We start from the raw sequence: 19274 nt of genomic DNA, 5'->3' as shown, positions 1-19274 counted from the left end.
TGTTAGGGGAGCTTGACATTCAAATGAAAAATGAAAAATGAAGGTCTCTTGCGAATTGCAGATTTTTTGTCAACTTCTCACCATATTTCCCCCACTCCCAGTCAGGGTGGCCTGTGGTAAAAAGTGGCTTCATTTACATAATAATCTCTTCTAATGGGAATAATGATTTCTTCAGTCCATTATTAGGAAACTGCAAGTTTTTGTTTGATTCCTTCTAATAGCATCAAAGGGCACCCACAGACTAATTTCAGGAAGGAAATTAAGTCTTTGGCTTTTTTTTTTTTTTTGAGATTTTATTTATTTTAGGGAGAGAGCCTGAGAGAGAGAGGTGAGCAGAGAGCACAAGTGAGGAGTGGGGAGGAGGGACAGAAGGATAGGGAGAAGCAGATTCCCCTCTGAGCAGGGAGCCCGATGCCAGTCTCTATCCAAGGACCCCGAGATCATGACCTGAGCAGAAGACAGATGCTTAACTGACAGAGCCATCCCAGGAGCCCCGGGCCATGATTCTTTTCCTCCTACTTTTGCAGAGTGTCTCAATTGTTTTAATTACACATGAGAAAGACTGCTGTTCCTTTGCACACTTACCTTTCTTCAGAAATGCATCTGGGGGAGTTCCTGGGTGTTCGACTCTTGATTTCGGCTCAGGTCATGATCACAGGGTCTTGGGATCAAATCCCACACTGTGCTCTGTGCTCAGCAGGGAGTCTGCTTGACATTCTTTCCCTCTGCCTCTCCCTCCACTTTATGGGCACAATCTCGCTCTTTTTCTCTCTCTTTCAAGTAAATAAGTCTTTAAAAAAGAAAAAAAAATGCATTTGCTAAGATGTCAACTCCAAAATGAATGAAACAGGGAACTATATATTTGAAAACCCCTGCAACTTCAATGTTCGTATATAGAAAACAAAAGGTCGTGAAGCTTTTGAAGAAATTGTAGGGTTTTCGAACACCACGTAATTTCCAGCTTTAGAGACAGCCCTCCTTCCTGTCATCATACCCATGCTCACTATTCCAACCTCCATCACCACAGTTCAGTCCCACCTTTCTTAGGATCTCATAGAAATGGAATTGTGTGGTATACACCCTATCGAGCCTGATCTCCTTCAATCAATGTCATGTCCGTGAAATTTAACCATGTTCATTCTTTTTTCTTGTGTAGCTTCCAGCATACAACCATACCATATTTATTTATATATTCTACTGTTGATGGACATTTGGGGCACTTTCAGACTTTGGCTATAAAAAGATGCTAAGATTCTTGTACAGGTCTCTGGTGGGTGCATCCATTCATCTCTCCTGGCTACATGCTTGGGAGTGGGAACACTGGATCATAAGGCATACACATACCTGGTTTCAGTGGGAATATGAAACTATCCAAAGTGGCTGCACAAATTCACACTCCCACAAGCAACATAAGAGGAACTTCAATGGATGTGTAGTTGCTTTCTGGGTGTTTTTTATTTTTGTTTTTGTTTTTTATTCTCAACTGAAATTGTGACTCAAAAACCTAGTAACTAAGTTTGTTCATTCTTTTGATTAAATATATATATATATATATATATATATATATATATATATATATATACTGTGTGTGTGTGTGTGTGTGTATAGCCATTATTGGAAGCTTGGCATGGGAAAACAGTGCTGATAATAGTTGGCTTATAATCTTGTAGGTGAGTGAGAAAACTGATTATAAAAAAGGAATGAGTCTTCGCTACCCAAAGATATAAAAGTAGGTGGCAGAACTGGGCACTTGGGAGCACAGAGAAGAGTTATATCGCCCAGACTTTTCAGGGCTCAGGGATGACTTTCCAGAGGATGTGAGGTTGCTGCTAAAACATAAAAATAAATGGGAGTTGGTCAGGTACCCAGGTTGGGGAATGGCTGATTATAAGGACAAGAAAGCAGATGGAAGGTGAAAGTGAAAAATGATATTCTATGAAAAAGGAACAGGGTGTTCCTTCCTGTTAGTGAAGACTAACAGGTTAGACAGAACGGTTCAGCTGGGGAATGGGAAGCAGGTCAATGTGGCTAGAGCAGGATGGTGAAGGGAAGGACAAAAGTCTGTAGAAGTGATAAGAGGCGGGGGAGGTAGGACCTCTCGAGCTGTCCCATGGAGTTAATCTTTTATCTTTGGGCAGTGGGAAAGCCTTGAAGTGTTTTTTGTTTTTTTGGTTTTTTTTTTAGATTTTATTTATTTATTTGACAGACAGAGATCACCAGTAGGCAGAGAAGCAGGCAGAGAGAGAGGAAGGGAAGCAGGCTCCCTGCTGAGCAGAGAGCCCAATGCGGGGCTTGATCCCAGGACCCTGAGACCATGACCTGAGCCGAAGGCAGAGGCTTAACCCACTGAGCCACCCAGGTGCCCCGCCTTGAAGTGTTTTAAAGCAACTAGTGACGTCAATGTGTTTGGGTTTAAAAAAATATCATTCTGGCTGTAATAAAGAAAACATATCTGAGGAAAACAAGAGATGCCAGGAGTTGTATGTAAAAGTCATCGCAGGGGTGCCTGGGTGCCTAGTGGGTTAAGCCTCTGCCTTTGGCTCAGGGTCCTGGGATTGAGCCCAGGATCAATGATCTCAGGGTCCTGGGATTGAGCCCAGCATCAGGCTGTCTTCTAAGCAGAGAGCCTGCTTCCCCCTCTCTCTCTCTCTGCCTGACTCTCTGCCTACTTGTGATCTCTCTCTGTCAAATAAATAAATAAAATCTTTAAAAAAAAAAGTCATTGCAGATGTCCTGGAGAAACAGTGGCTGACCAGTCTAGGATAGTGGCAACTGGAATGGAGAGAAATGGAAAGACATTTTTAAAATTTTTATCTGCAAGCAGTATGTAATACTTAATAAAGAGTAATGAAATAGTCAACAAATACTCATGTTATCACCAATGAAATAAAGACAAATCTTTCCCAACACAGCTAAACCCTTCTTGTTTACTGCTTCCTAATCTCCTTTTATCACTCTATGTTCTGCATTTATTTGTTATATTTGCATATTTATTTCAAGTGTTACTATATATAGTGCATTCCTAAAAAATCAGTATTAGTACAACTTTTTAAACTTTATATTACTGAGGTCATACAATATTCTGTTCACAACTTGATTCTTTTTGTCAACATTATGTTCAAGAGATCCATCATTTTTAATATACATAAGCTTACTTAATTTATTTCCACTTCACATAGCCTGTGATTGCATGAATACCAATTTATTAATTTCTGACAGACTAGGTGGTTCTCAGCTTTCAGCTATTGCAAACAATGCTGCTAAGAACACCCATATAGAGAGTGGTAGATACGTGAGCTACAATAAAGGCAGAGGGGTAAATTGCAGAATCAAGAGGCATTACCATTTTAAACTTCTCAGTGTTGCCACATAATTCTGTTAAAGACTGGCGGTTATCCTGCTCGTGAGTGGCCACCAAGCCACATCTGGACAAGGGGGAGCCATATCAAGCTTGATCATTCTTCCCAGGATGCTGTTAATTTTACTACAGATTTTTAAAGAATCTAATTTGTGCTTTGTTGCTCCTTTCTATTGGATCTTTGATTTCTTTTTAATTACCTTCTACTATTAGATATTTCTATGTGCTTATTCTACTCTTTTTAAATATCAGTCATCTTCAAACATGAAATGTACTTTATTTTTTGTTACATTTATGGTCTGTCTTCCCATACATGAATGTTAGTTAGCTCCAATGGAGCAGGAATTTTTGTCTGTTTTTTTCATGGATTAATCCAGATCCCAGAATATCATGGGCACATAACAAATGTTTGTTAATTAAATCTATATTTGTTCATCTTTTCTTCTAACATTTTAACCTGTTATTCTTTTAAAACTATTAATCTGGATGCTTAGTTCATGTATTTTCAACCTCTCTTCTCTTCTATCATAAACATTTAATGCTATAAATTTTTCCCTAAATATCATTTTATGTACATTTCGTAAGTTCTGAAATGTGATGTATTTATTGTTATTATTGTTCTGTAAGTGTTGCTTGACACTAAAAAGAAACCTGTATTATGTTCTTAGGCACTACATGGATTAACTATGTTCTTAATTTTTTAAATAACCCTTTGCTAATCCTTATAAGAATCACTTCCGTTAAAATTGGCAAAAAAAGTCTTTAAACTACTTTATTTCTCCTATATTTATTGCCTCACAGTCATCAGTAATGTAAAGCTTTATTTCACCAACTTGGTTAACTTGATATAGAATTCCTACTGCAAAAAGGCAAAATAAATGCTTAATTCTTTCTCTTTAATTACTCATTTTTCAAGTATGATTGTTTTTTATAATTAACAAAACATTTTTTCACAGCAGTTAACAGCAAAAGTGAGCAGAAAGCACAAGAGGTCTTGTTTAAGTAGCCGCTTTAAATATTAACAATGAGTTTTTCTGCCTTTCCTTTTTGATCATTATGGAGTCATAGATTTTCATTGATTCGTTGTGTTTGGTGGGCCTCTGTCTTGGTTCTTTCTAGTGCTCAAATTATTACAACTTCAGCCAGACAGACTCGTTATATTGGTTCCTACATCCTTTTAACATGACTTATCAATTTTTGAAAATTGTCTTGCTTTCTTAGCACAAAATACATTTCACACTCTCCTTGTTCCTTGTACCAACACTGGATTTAGCATTTCTCCAGAGGACAAGCTTGGTTCTTATTACAGGGGAGTGTGAAACCAGAGTTTGTTGCTACTGGAGTGACACTGTGTCTAGGCCATTTCAGTGGATAGAGATCACACACACACACACACACACACACACACACAAAACATACTACTTTTATCCTCATCTCAGCTTCCCTCTAGCTGTAGGATCCTTCAGTCAGCACCTGGAGTTCTGAAACCATTTTGCCATCACATGATCTTTGCAAGACTCATCTAATAGGTCTGAACCCAAATATCCTCTATCAGAGAAGCTTTCTCTGACCATCCTGTTTTTGTTTTTTGTTTTTTGTTTTTGTTTTTATTGTGTTATGTTAGTCACATACAATACATCATTAGTTTTTGATACAGTGTTCCAGGATTCATTGTTTATGTATAACACCTAGTGCTCAATGCAATACGTGCCCTCCTTAATACCCATCACCAGGCTCACCCATCCCCCCACCTCCATCCCCTCCGAAACCCTCAGTTTGTTTCTCAGAGTCCACAGTCTCTCATAATCCATCTCCCCCTCCAGTTTCCCCCCTTCACTTTTCTTTTCCTTCTCCTAATGTCCTACATGTTATTCCTTATGCTTCATAAGTAAGTGAAACCATATGATAATTGACTTTCTCTGCTTGACTTATTTCACTCAGCATAATCTCATCCAGTTCCATCCATGTTGATGCAAAAGTTGGGTATTCATCCCTTCTGATGGAGGCATAATACTCCATTGTATATATGGGCCACATCTTCTTTATCCATTTGTCTGTTGAAGAGCATCTTGGTTCTTTCCACAGTTTGGCAACTGTGGCCATTGCTGTTATGAACATTGGAGTACAGAGGGCCCTTTTTGCTGCATCTGTATCTTTGGGGTAAATACCCAGTAGTGCAATTGCAGGGTCAGAGGGTAGCTCTATTTTTAATTTTTTGAGAAATCTCCACACTATTTTCCAAAGTGGCTGCACTAGCTTGCATTCCTACCAAGAGTGCAAAAGGGTTCCCTTTTCTCCACATCCTCTCTAACATTTGTTGTTTCCTGTGTTGTGAATTTTGGCCATTCTAACTGGTGTAAGGTGGTATCTCAGTGTGGTTTTGATTTGAATTTCCCTGATGGCTAATGGTGATGAACATTTTTCCATGAGTCTGTTAGCCATTTGTATGTCTTCACTGAAGAAGTGTCTGTTCATGTCTTCTGTCTCTGGCCATCTGGTATTAAGTAACTCCATTCCACACCCCAGCCACTCCCCAGCACATCATCTCCTTCATACTGGCTTTTAAAATGTATACTTATTTTTGCCTACTTATTTGTTTACTTTATTATCTATCTTCTCCACTAGCATGTATGTTCCGTGAGGGCAGGATAAGATCTCCTTTCTTCAGTCTTACATCCTAATGCGTAACTCATCGTAGCAACTCCGGAAATATCTGTTGACTGGATAGAGGAGACTTCATTGCTTCCTCTAATGGTTCAATCCAGAGAATTAAGCCCCAGAATGAAGACAAAAGGCTTAATTACTTTTTGTTCAGCCTTTGGCCTGTGACCAATGATACAGAATTGAAAAATCCCAGCAATACCTACTTATAGAGATGGGAAACAGGAAGGCAAAGTGATCAACAGCCACTTACTTGGCAGACTGCTTTTTTCTTTTAGTTTTTAAAATTTGAGTGTAGTTGCTACATTGCTACCTTATTTCAGGTTCACAACATAGTGATTAGACAAATTCATACATTATGCTATGCTCACCACAAGTGTAGCTACCAGTTGTCACCATACAACACTATTACAATATCATTGACTATATTCTTTATGTCTTTTATTCCTGTGGTTTAATTCATTTCATAACTGGAAGCCTGTACCTCCCACCTCCCTTCACCCATTTTTCCCACCCCTCACCCCACCCTCTGGCAGCCACCACTTTGTTCTCTGCATTTATAGCTGCAGACTACTCTTTATCTCCAGAACCAGTGGCATAAACCTAAGTGATTATGACTTGCTCATGGATTATACAAGGATTCTCTAAGAAAGCAGCAGCAAATGACAAATGCTTCCCAATGGAAGCTTGAATACCTTTTAAACCTTTCTCTAAAGAAAATAACATATAATTGTTGATATGTTTGAACTGGTTCCAAATCTTTGTATGATGTGCTCTAAACACTTATACCTCACTACCAAGCACTGTGTTTATTGTGGATCTACAGTATCCTCTGAAATGTTTAGTGCTTTGGTGAAAAAAAAAATTAAAAGTATGAGAAAGTTTTTTTCACTTGTCTAATTCATATTCTAAGACGAACAAGTATTTCAAAAGAAGTTTCAACTGACATGAATTCTGTTATATAAATATAAACCCATGCTAACTCTTTAAAATTGAGCAAGATCTATTTCATTAAATATGTGTTCACTTTCAGAGGGGCTGGCTTAGGATAAGAGAGAATAAAAAGACAAAGAAAGTAGAATACTGCATAAACGTGGATTCGATGACTCTTTGAGCCACAACTAAGGAAACAGAAAAAAAAAAAAAGAATATTAGCAGTCAAGAATCCATTTCTAGAAGTAGAAAGGATTAGCTAAAGTTGAATTAGACACATATCCCCCCCAAAGCAGATGATTGAAAGTACATAGAAGAAAAGACAAAGACTAGCTCCTTGATTAGTAAGAAATTATATAGCGGTATGCTATAAAAGAAGTGACTATTGAGCTGATTGTGGTACGGTGGGTACACTTCCTGTGAATGGGATGCAAGCAAGTATGTCTACCTACACAGTTCATGAACAACATTTCAAAGAATTCTAGAAATTCCTTCTTGTTTAATTCAAGAAGAAAATGGAAACAAGTTCGGAATTCACACTAGAGACAGGGAAGAACTTTTAAACTTTTAATATTTGCTTAAATAGATATTAGGGGAAAGCAGCTATTCTGGAATAATTATCTTCTAAGTCACAACTTTGTGAGTGTGAGCAGATAGAGCTAACAAGTGGTTCTCCATGCATTGACTCACGTTCTCCTTGTTTACCCTTGAAGGTACCGTCCTATGTTCTCACTACTACCTTTACTTGCACACTTCAGGAAAAAATACACCAAATTCTCTCTTCTCAGTCCCCTCTATTTCTTGTAACCCAGTTTTACACTCCCAATACTCTCCTGGTATTGCATTTTATTAAAAGCTACCCCCCAACCCCTGCCCAACCAGTCATCGATTCAATGGTCCTTTTTTTACTTTGAGTTTATGGCCTTACCACCTTCCCTGATTCTCCCTTCTGTTGGCTTGACATGCTGTCTCTCTCCAGGCTGCCCTCATGCCCCGCAAGCCCTTTTGCTTTGATTTCATGTTTTCTTCCCCCTCCTTGCTTTCTTCTTCTTTGTTCCGCAACCAGTCCTTTGGTAATCTCTTACACTTGCATAAAAACAAATATAATTGTTTATATCTTTTAAATTCTAAAGAAAATGACAAAGATACCAGTTGCCAATTTTCTTAACCACGATGTGCTCAAATTATCACATAATATTCTAACTCCAAGAACTGAAAGAGAAATGATATTTGAGCTACTTGGAATTATTTTAAAGATCCCTTTGTTGATCTGCCATTTAGCATTAACCCATGTATTTCAAAACTACAGGTTTGGTGTGGTAACAAAAAGCTTCAACAAACTAAGTGATCTTCTGTATTTATTTATTTTTCTTTATAAAGAACACTATTATAGTTTTCTGTGCTGCATTTCCTCTGATGTGCCTCATATAGGAAATTGACTAATCATGTGTTAAGGGTTTTTTTCAAATGTTTGAAATCTAGCCACTGAAGGGGCTTGAAATCAGACACAAACTTGCAATACAATTTTATACCAAATCAAAGTTAGAAGTTTGAACTTTCAGTATACTTTGATACTACTGATGTTCTCATTCTAGTTTTAATACAGCCATTGCAAAAAACAGTACAGTTTATAAATATTTATAGTGCCAACAAATTAAGTGAGAACCACACAGAGAGATTTTATGAGTGTAACAAATATGTATCATGAGTTCATAAATTCACTTTTGTTTTATTTGTGTAATATAAATTTTAGTCTAAGTCATATTGAAAGGAATTTAGAGTCCAGCAATAGAAAAGGCCACTGGTTAAGAATGCTTAAAGAGTAGAAATTGCTATGACTTTTGAGATCACGCCAGTTCATCCTGAACCTAATGAATTCTATTAAAACGGAAATAATAGTTTTTCGGTTGTGATCAGGACTAACTGTAAGAGATTAAACCTGATGGTCAGGAAAGGGAGCAGTCAGGGTGCAGTTTTGCTGCAGGTAAATTGCCTTGTATTAAACCGAATTCACTAGCTAAAGCAATTATTTTTCTATAATATTTTCCCTTCGGAGGGCACTGCAAATGATACATGTAGCAAACCGAGAACCAAGGGGGAAAAGAAAAAGATGTAAAATGTTTTATTATCAATAAAGTGCTGTAACTGTGAAGGTAACTGAATGATAGGTGTAACAAACCAACAACCCAAAAAAGAAAAAAAAAGATGTAAAATGTTTTAATAGCGATCTAATCAGAGGCATACTTACAATAGTAGTTTTGTGTTTTCTTTTTTTAACCCACCAGGGTCCTAGGGCTCTCCAAGCAATAGAAATTGACTGAAGCCATGCAGAAGTTCCAGAAAAGGCTTTTTATTGGGCCTTATGCCCCAGCACAAGGGAGGCAGCAGAAAGGAAAGGGTCTTTCAGACTGAATTTCAGAACAAAGGCCCACAAACTTTGTAAAGGAGCTGAGACAGGAAAGGACTGATGTTCAAGCATGTAGAGATGGGAATTTCTTGGCACCTGTGCACTTGCATGTCATGCTTCTTCATGTGTCATGTGTCTAATTAGCATGTTTATAGCATTGTAAGGGGGGGAGGGAGAGGAAAGTAGGTGAAAAGTCAGCACTGGGGTCTGCCTTGGCACAGACTGGTTTGGTTTGGTCTTCACCAGTCTTCACAGTGGAGTCCCTCTTTCGGTGAGCATCTTGCTTCCTCATTCCTGCAAGATACACTACTCAAGAGGTATAGAGGGGCACCTGGGTGGCTCAGTCCTTAAGGGTTTGCCTTTGGCTCAGGTCATGATCCCAGGGTCCTGGGATTCAGCCCCACAATGGGCTCCCTGCTCAGCGGGAAGCCTGCTTCTCCCTCTCCCACTCCCCTTGCTTGTGTTCCCTCTCTCACTGTTTGTCTGTCAGTCAAATAAATAAATTAAAGAAAATAAAAGAGGTATAGAGTTTCTGCTACCAAGGAATGCTGGATTTTGCGGTCAGGGTTCAGGGGACCTGAGTTGGGTCCCCTGCCTTGTCTCCATTTGAATTAAGGGAAATCTAAAACTGCAGAATAACTTTGCCTACCTCATGATTCCTGTTCACAGACAGCGGGGAATAACAGGGAGTCCTTCCTCGGGGAGGTCTCACACTGTTTGCTTCCAGCCCTCACCACGTATAAGTTCAAGGGCTTTCCATTTCACACTAGTTCCAAAACCAATTTCTGGCCCTTAGAATTGTCCTATGCCATTGAGGTCAGGACTGTCTTTATCCCACTGAGGTAGGGATGAGCATCGTTTGTGTTGTACAGTCATCGGGCAGCCCCTGGGCTTCTGAGCAAAGACCATCATGTCCCCGCGGCACTAGTGGGTTCAGAGCTTGCTCGTGGTGGTGGCTGGGAGATCAACAAAAGCTGACACCCTCCTGTTCCTGGGGCTTCCCTGCAGGTGCAGTGTCCTGGTCCTGGGTGTTGGGGGGGTGGGTTGCTCCCCATCATTACGCTTGCTCCTTCTGGCTCCACCGTGCAGCTGTAATTTTTAGGTTATTTGAAAGTCGAGATCCTGGCTCCTCCTGTATTTTTTCTAAGCTATTGTTATGGCAAAAACTGTATGCTCTTAGTTGTGCAAGGCTGACATTCCCCCAAAATACTAAAAGGCATCCTTTGAGGATTAAACACCTGGGCTGTTGTCTCTGCTAAAAGCTTAGAAAGCTTATTTTGATATGTAAATGTCAAAGATTGCCTTCTTTGTTCTTTCACTCTGGCTGTCCGTGGTATTTTCTGGAAAAAATGGAAGAGGAAGCACCCAGCTCTCTTTAGGGTTTGAAGAATTGTAGGGATTTGGGAGGGATAACAGAGTAGGTAAAGGGATAGCACAAACGTTATAGCTGAAAGTACAGACTGCATAGGATCAGGTTTGGGGGGTCTCTCATTAAATAAGCAATTTATTTAATTTATTCATTAAATTGGGCAATCTATTTTACCTCTCTGCGACTTACTTTCCTTACCTGTCTTAGTTTCTCATGGCTGGTCTATAACAAGATACTACAAACAGAAACTTACTCGCACAGTTCTGAAGGCCAGAATTCTGAAATCAGTTTTGCTGGTCTGAATTCAAGGTGCTGACAGGGCTGTGTTCCTTCTGAAGCTCTAGAAGAGAATCCTTCCTTATCTCTTCCATGTTTCCTGGGCTTGTGCCCACGTTACTCCACCTTCTGCCTGCGTGCTCGCACTGCCTTCTCCTTTTCTTCCTCCTCTCTGATCTCCCTCAGAGTCCTTCTTACAAGGATACAAGTGATTACATTTAGGCCCACTCAGATCATCCAAAAGAAGGTAAAAGTCACAGGTTCCAGGGAGTAGGATGTGAATGTCTTTTGGGAGGACTGTTATTCAGCTTATTATAAACTGGGTTGGTAATAGTACCTGCATGAATATTAAAGGAGATACAAGTATGAAAAATGCTTAGAACAATGCCTAGCATGCAAAAAAGCACTCATTAAATGTTAGCCCACGATGGTGATACTGATGATGATGAACAAAAAAATGCAGAAAAGTTTCAAACTGAACAAAATAATTTTTAAAATGAACGAATGTATGGGTCTTGTCTCTGGATTTTTGATGTGTGCTAACCTTAAAATGTTACTCTTCAAAAGACTGTATCTCTATATTAAACAATTGTAATCCAATAGTTTGGGCATATGGCATACACAGCCGTTTGTGGTTCTGTCTTTTGTTATTTTTCACTTGAAATTTAAATCATTTCAACAATTTTGTTCATCTGGAATTCTTCTTTTTTGTTTTTACTTTTTTTTTTACTTTTTCTTCTTTTATTTAAATTCAATTAGCTGACATACAGAACATCATTAGTTTCAGATGTCGTGTTCAATAATTCATCAGTTGCATACAACACCCAGTGTTCATGTGCCCTCCTTCATGCCCATCACCCAGTTATCCCTGATTTCTTCCTAAGGTTGAAAATCAAAGATGTGATATAATGGCATTGTCTCCTTTTGCTCTCCTGTCTTTTGCCCACCCAGGATACAGATCTGATGACATTCAACATTTCTGTGCACCGGTCATGGTGGCGGGAACATGGGCCCGGCTGTGTCCGAAGAGTGCTGCCTCCATCGGCCCACGGCATGATGGACGACTACACGTACGTCTCCGTCACAGGCTGCATTGTTGATTTCCAGTACCTAGAGGTCATCCACAGTGCTGTCCAGATACTCCTCTCAGTAAGTAACATATTTGTATCATCTGATCTAGACTCTCCTTTATTGGCATTTTTTTTTAAAGATTTTATTCATTTATTTGTCAGAGAGAGAGAGAGAGAGGGAGAGATCACAAGTAGGCAGAGAGGCAGGCAGAGACAGAGGGAGAAGCAGGCTCCCTGCCGAGCAAGGAGCCCGATATGGGACTCGATCCCAGGACGCTGGGATCATGACCTGAGCTGAAGGCAGCTGCTTAACCAACTGAGCCACCCAGGCGTCCCTTTATTGGCATTTTGTAGGTAAACCTCTGCCCACAACCATCTGGTAGATAAAGCCTTAAATAAGCACATGGAGAGCATCCTTTAAACAATGGAAGTAACAGTGACTATGCTAACATCAGCTCTACTTAATGAGGCTACATCTTCTCCTCCAGGTATCCACTTTGTTTTAGAACTAGTTAGTTGCTATAGTTCTAACAATACACACCATTTAAGACAATAGCATTGCTGTCCCCGAGAAGTAGCCTCCTACATTCTCTACTTACACTTCTGCTACTACTTCTACTTTGAAAGCATTCTTTAACTAATAGTTCCAGAGGAAGAAGGATGCAAACACACTCAATGGCTTGCTCAATCTGATAAGCCTCATATTTCAAATAATAAATCCTTAAGAAAACAAATCCCTCCAAAGAGTTTTCTACATTGTAGTGCCTAACATTTGGTGTAAAGATATAATTCCATAGAAAGGAGCAGAGAGAAGAAATGGCTTAAATGGACCACACAAGGTTTATGTGCTGGGAATCTGTTCATTCTTCTACCAGATTGTCCCACCTACAGTTTGATTCCATGTGGACTGACATTAACTTAAGATATATACCATCATCAAGAATGGTGTTCCTTTGAGATCCAGCAAGGACTTGGCATGTTGTTTGAGTCGATGTGTAATAAAGCCATTCTCAGTCACACTTTTTATACCAACCAACTATCCATCTCAGTCCTTCTGTCTAACTGGTTAGAGGTAGAGTCAGAAAAAAAAGATACAGGCTCAATAGTGAATAAATAGACAACAGAAATAGAAGAGGTGTATGCCAGTGAAGAACGTATTTTGGAATTATTTCTAGAAAGAAGCTTGAAAAATCTTTACTATCCCTTATCTACTGCTGCATAACAGACTACTTTAGAATGGAATGACTTTGAGCAGTATAGATGTATTGCTTAGAGTTCTGTGGGTCTGGAGCTGGGGCAGGGTTTAGCTGAGGAGTTCTTCTGGTCCACATCATATCCTATAGGTTCACTCCTAGGATCCTTTCAACCAGGAACTCTGCTGGGGCTAGAATATCCAAGAAAGCCTCATGCATATGTCTGGTGCTGGCTATCAGACCACAGTCTCCTCCACAGCCTCTTCCTCCTCTTCCATCTTGTCTTTTTGCAGAAACTTCACAGGCTTTCTTATAGCAAGGCACCGAGGTTCCAAGAGAAACCCAACATGTAGGCATTTATCAGGCATCTACTTGAGTAATGCTGACTATAGCAAGTCATATGACCAAACCCAAGCTGAGGGAAGGGGGGTGGCTATAAAAAAGTGACAATACCAGGAACCATGGCTCATTTGGGGCCACCAGTGTAGTGGTCTCACCTCACTTGTACAATGTATGAATTATGGTTCTTTGATCTGCATATTTAAATTCTAAAAAAGTGTTCTAGAGCACATTTAAAATACAATTTTCTAGGAAGATGAAGACTAGAATTAAAAAATCAAAGCTTGTTCTAGTTCAATTAAAGGCAAATTCTGTACTGGATAAAAAATAGAAATAGATAAAAATAGAAAAAGGTTGGGCCTCAATATTTAGGGAATCTGATTATTCTTGGTTTCTATATATTGCCAATTGTCAATAGATCCTTATCAGTCTTTTCCTATTTTCTGGTCATTCTTTAATCTCTTAGAGGTTTACATATGAAACTGTGGCAGATATATATGTTTAAATGATTATTTTTTAAAAATATAGAGGCAAATTATCTTAAAAATTTTCAATCTATTTTAAGGTACACAACTACTCTATTATTATACACTAGATTCCTGTTCTTTTTTTTTTTTAATTCTGAAGCACTTTTCTAGAATTTTTCATATCTGGACAGATCTCCCTCCTTTTAAAAATTATTCATAATAAATTGCTAAACCATTTTGTGGAATGATAGCATAATATTCAAACTTTTTATAATGCAGCAGAATACCATGGAATCAAAAAGTCATTTCTCCATATCAAATGAATGGCAAGGTTTCAGTATTTATTCAATAAGGGCCTGAATTGGCACCTAAAAACATACACTAAGGAGAAATATAAATAAAATAGATGTTGCCACCTAAAAGTACTCGTCAGTTATAAATTAATTCCTTGACATATACAAAACTGTCCACCAGCATGTATGGTCCTGATTATAGAAGTCAGCCTTCCAGCAATAAAAGGATTAGTTGCTCATCTCTGACTTTTCTTGGGTAATACACCTGTGAGATAAGATTTCCAGTATTTTATCTTTTTTATATTGAAATGGAATATACCCTGAAATTGTTTCACAGCTGTGAAATTATTTATTATTGTGTGGTTATATGGGCTTTCTATATTTTCCACTTATTTCATATAAATGTGTTTACAATTATTAGAATTGCAATTTTTAATGTGGTGACATGGGAGCAACTGCTGTAAGAGTCGCCTAGCATGTGCTGAGACGTATGTCTTATTCCTGAAAAGGAGGGTGATGGTTGCAGTATTTAACAGCCTGTGTTGTATGAGCAACAACTTGGCAAAGGGATAAAGCGGTTTGAGATGGGACAATGCCCTGGAGGCCAGTTGAACTGAGGGTAGTGGGGGGAAGGGGGAGGACCCCTGTCATCGCGCTGGAAGTGCAGAAAGATCTAGAAGGATGCAGGAGAGGACAATGGAAGTGGGCAGGATTATGGAGGGAGGTCCTGGGATTCAAAGGCAGCAGCTCTCTGGCAAAGGGAGAGGAAAGTATTTGAATGATTTATCCATGGATACAGCTCTGCTTTGCTGATGAATCCTGCCTGTATTATCCCACCTGAGAGTAGAGCTTGGAACTGGAAAACGTGAAATCCCAGTCGTAAACATCTACAGGGACTACATACAAGCCTGACAGAAAGAAACCAACAGCAACAACAAAAATAGCAGAATTTGGCAAGAAGGCAACCACCTGGGATTCCCTGTGGGACCATGTGCCACAACTGTCCCCAGCACCGGAGCTCCGGCTTCCACCCTGGGTCAGTGCTGCTGTCTCTGCACAGCAGCTTCCTGTCTTATGCTTCCCTCACTGGCACCCTGGATGAGCAGGGAAGGGAGTGTGGAAGGCAGAGAGGGAGTTCCTGTGGCCCTGATCTCTCCAAAGCCCCTAGCGGGGCTCTTGCAAATTGTCAGAACATCAACTTAAACTTCAGGGTAGAATCCAAAGAGAAACTGTGGACAGTATGAGGAGAGGAACAAATTGAATCGTGGAGGAGATGATGTGTCAAGAGCGGTAGCCAAGATCAAGCTATGGGATGATGTTAGTCCCTCCTCTCTGTGAGCACTGCCCCTGCCCTCGGTTCATTTGCTCATCATTTCTACCGGAAGGACGGCCAGTGACTTCCTAGAGAGTTGATAGTCTTTCCGCCCCCGGTTCTGCCTCACCCACCATCACATGTGTACTTGCTCCCCTGGGGCGGGGGCGGGGGGAAGATTACCAAGTGCCAGTATGATCACTCACTTGCTTTCTAATCACCAGCCAAAGATTCCCATAGGAATATATTACTATTACTAATGTTCCTACTATAATTGCTCTGTGCCTCTCCCCTCTCCTATCCCAGTTGGTCCTTCAGAGGCCAAGGTCTCTATCCTGGTGGGCTGTTGAACTCTTGGGTCTTTAATCCCATACCTGACATCCATTTCCTGAATGAAAAATGTCATTTCCACCGTCTTCACAAGACAGTCAATCATGAATTTTTATTCTGAGGACTAAATGTTTATTTAATATGTATTTATTTTCCTCATTCTGGTTCCCTAGAATTCGTTCCTAGTCATACCTCTTGAGAGCATTTGGCTGACTGAATAAATTTCATATTTTCATGAAAAATTTCAGAATTATCATAGTGAAACAATGATTGAAGGAGCAAGTGAAAGGCCAGTAGCACGCTCCTGAATGCTGTGGCTTTGACTCCTAATTTACCTCACATCCCTAATGCCTATGGCTCTACCTAACCCAGAGAAGCTATTCATTCAGAGTGGTTGAGTAAACTATATATATTTTCTCAACTTTAGTTTTACAAAACACAAAGTGCATAATTTTTAAACCTTGAATATAATTTACTGAGGCTATGTCTTAATTTTGTTTCATACCATTTGGTAAAGAAAACCTATCTAAACAACATGTTTCCAAGTTATTTCTGATGCAGATGTTATTTGTTTGGAGTTGGGGAGAGTACCCAGGTGCAGGAAAAAGGAAAGTCAGTCCGCTCCAAGACCATAAGTCTCCCTGTGAATTCGTTCTTCTGCATCTATGTGTTATTTGAGAGGGCCTTTACTAGCTTACTTACTTTACTCCCATTAAGGAGAACAGCAAAACAGTTTCTGGTGAAAATGTAAAATTATGTCCAGTTAAATTCCAAACCCTATCCTGTACATATTTCTAAATCAGATTTCCATTCTGGAAATGTAACACCACAGATTTAAAGAAGAAACATATATATGAAATCAAATGCTACAACCCAAAATACAGCACTTCCTTTTTCCACTGGAGAATATAGATAAAATATCTCTGATTGAAAGAATCTCTATAACCAGTTAATCTCATTCTACAGTATTATATTTTATTTATTTATTTATTTATTTATTTATTTTTATTTATTTAATTACCAAACATCTGAACATGAAATCTTACAAAAGTGAAATGAAACAAGTAACTAAAAGTCGTATTTGTGTCACATATGATAAGCAAAGGCTCATTATCAATAACATATGGTGAAGTCATTTAAATAAATAATAAAAACAATGAAATTGAATCATTAAGTTAATGAAGAATACAAACAAATGTAATCACAAAGGAGAAAATCCAAATGGTACACAAAGGTGTAAAATGTGATTATTTTCAATAGTAACTTGATATGTGCAAATTAAACTTACACTAGTTTAACAACTTCAAAAAAATTAACACATAACATTGAAGTAAATTTTTACCAACTTACTGGTAAAGACATTCTTATTGCAAAGCCCATTAAAATGTCTGTACCTTTGGCCCTGTAAGCTCACTCAGTGGAATTTCTCCTGAGAAATAACTCAATAGAAACAAAGAGCTGTCTGCATGATACTCATTTCACTGTTATGTATGATAGCAAAACTCGGTATGTCTACACATATCCTGTTCAAGATAGTATAACAATTTACAGTACATCAACATGATCAGTAGATAGATAGCAATAACTATGATAATTTTTATATAAAGTTTTATATTAAAACATGGAAAGGAATTTGTGATTTAAATAAGCAGTCAAGGATAAGATTAAGAGGCAAAAAACAGATGTGGAATTATGTGTTTTCTCCCAGAATGTTTTTAGGTATTGTGTCACGTTTTTAACATACTGTTAAATCGTCACGTGATTTGCATAGACGACTGGATGAGATGTTATAGATGCTTTTCTTGGATGATTAAACATTCCTCAATCTCATAATATTTACATGACCATTTGGAGGCACTCTTAAATCTATAGTTACTACAAGTTATTTCGTTTTAGTGGATTCCTCAGTTCTGAGGTTAATAATAATGAATGTGCAACTTAAGGTTCTTTTTCAACTTTTGGCATTAGTTATTTGCTGGCAAATAGATCCATATGCTCATGATAACTATTAAATAATAGGTATATATATATATATATATATATATATATATATATATATATATATAATACATACATCCATAGAGATAGATAGATTTTTTTTAAGAGCTTCTTTTTTTAAAACTGGTAAACAAATTCTAATCTCTAAACCTGAAGAGATCTTTAAAATTCACCTTACCTATCTCTCTTTGGAGGATATTTTTACACATATGCTGTCTTTTTTTTTTTTTTAAGATTTTATTTATTGTTTTTGACAGAGAGAACAGAAGGGGGAGTGGCAGGCAGAGGGAGACAGAGAAGCAAGTTCCCGTTGAGCAAGGAGCCCAATGTGGGGCTTGATCTCAGGACCCTGGGATCATGACCAGGACCAAAGGCAGCTGCTTAACCGAATGAGCCACCCAGGCGCCACACACGTATTGTCTTGAATCCTCACTGTCAACATATTCTCCTTCATATCGATAGGTGATGATCTCGTTCTTTAATGTCTTTGGAGGCTGTCCCCATGGTCAGACCTGGGCCCCAGAACACTCCGAGAATGGCTTTTCCATCATCCCCATTCCGTTTGCATTTCAATCTATCTGGTCATGCCAGTGTTCATCACTGTTTTCTGCCTTCATATCAGATACATTCAGCTTAAAGATAAATTAAAACTCAATAGGGTGAAAAATAACATTAGACCACAAGGTATCCTGCAGAATCTTTATCTTCAAAAGGCTGTGTAGATATCTGTTCCATCTGCTTAGAGTACATGCCCCAGTGACAGGAGCAGATAATACTATTGCTAAGTCAGTAACATATGCTCACACAGTGTAAGAATGCAAGTCGAAAGACAAGCTTTGAAATAAGTTCCAATTGCTATCAATTATACGCCTCCAAACATGTAAATAGAGTGAAATGTGGCTTTTTGTTGTTTTATTTCTGTGTTAACATTTACATTTATTTAACAAGCTCCCAATATGTTTGGAGCTCCTCTGAGTGCTTTGCAAATATGAACTCACTTAAACTTTAAAACAACCCAAGAAGAAAGTATTATTTTACTCATTTTTCAAGGGTGAAGCTCAGATGTACAGAGAAAGTAAGTAATTTTCCCAAGGTCACACAGCTTATAATGAGCAAAGCTGACCTCACACCCAGGCAGATGGAATCCAGAGTGCATGGTCTTAACTACTTTGTTGTGCTTCCTTAGGACATTGGAAAGAGCGCCTCCCATTTCCGTATAGCCCTTTGCTGAGGTCAGTGGTAATATCTTTCAGAGCTGTTAAGGCCCT

At 38.7% G+C, this 19274-nt stretch overlaps 1 protein-coding gene across 1 annotated transcript in view; it reads left to right on the top strand.

The window, feature by feature from the left end:
- NKAIN3 (sodium/potassium transporting ATPase interacting 3) overlaps window positions 1–19274 on the top strand; it is a 653340-nt gene that overhangs the window by 483134 nt on the left and 150932 nt on the right. Inside the window, exon 5 of the mRNA XM_047724881.1 lies at window positions 11956–12153. Coding sequence (XP_047580837.1) covers window positions 11956–12153 — 198 coding nt within the window. The remainder of the gene's footprint in view (window positions 1–11955; window positions 12154–19274) is intronic.

This window comes from Lutra lutra, chromosome 4 (assembly GCF_902655055.1).
Source record: "Lutra lutra chromosome 4, mLutLut1.2, whole genome shotgun sequence".
Classification (NCBI taxonomy): Eukaryota; Metazoa; Chordata; class Mammalia; order Carnivora; family Mustelidae; genus Lutra; species Lutra lutra.
Note: the sequence above shows the minus strand (reverse complement) of the source record. Positions and strands in the feature narration are given on the sequence as shown.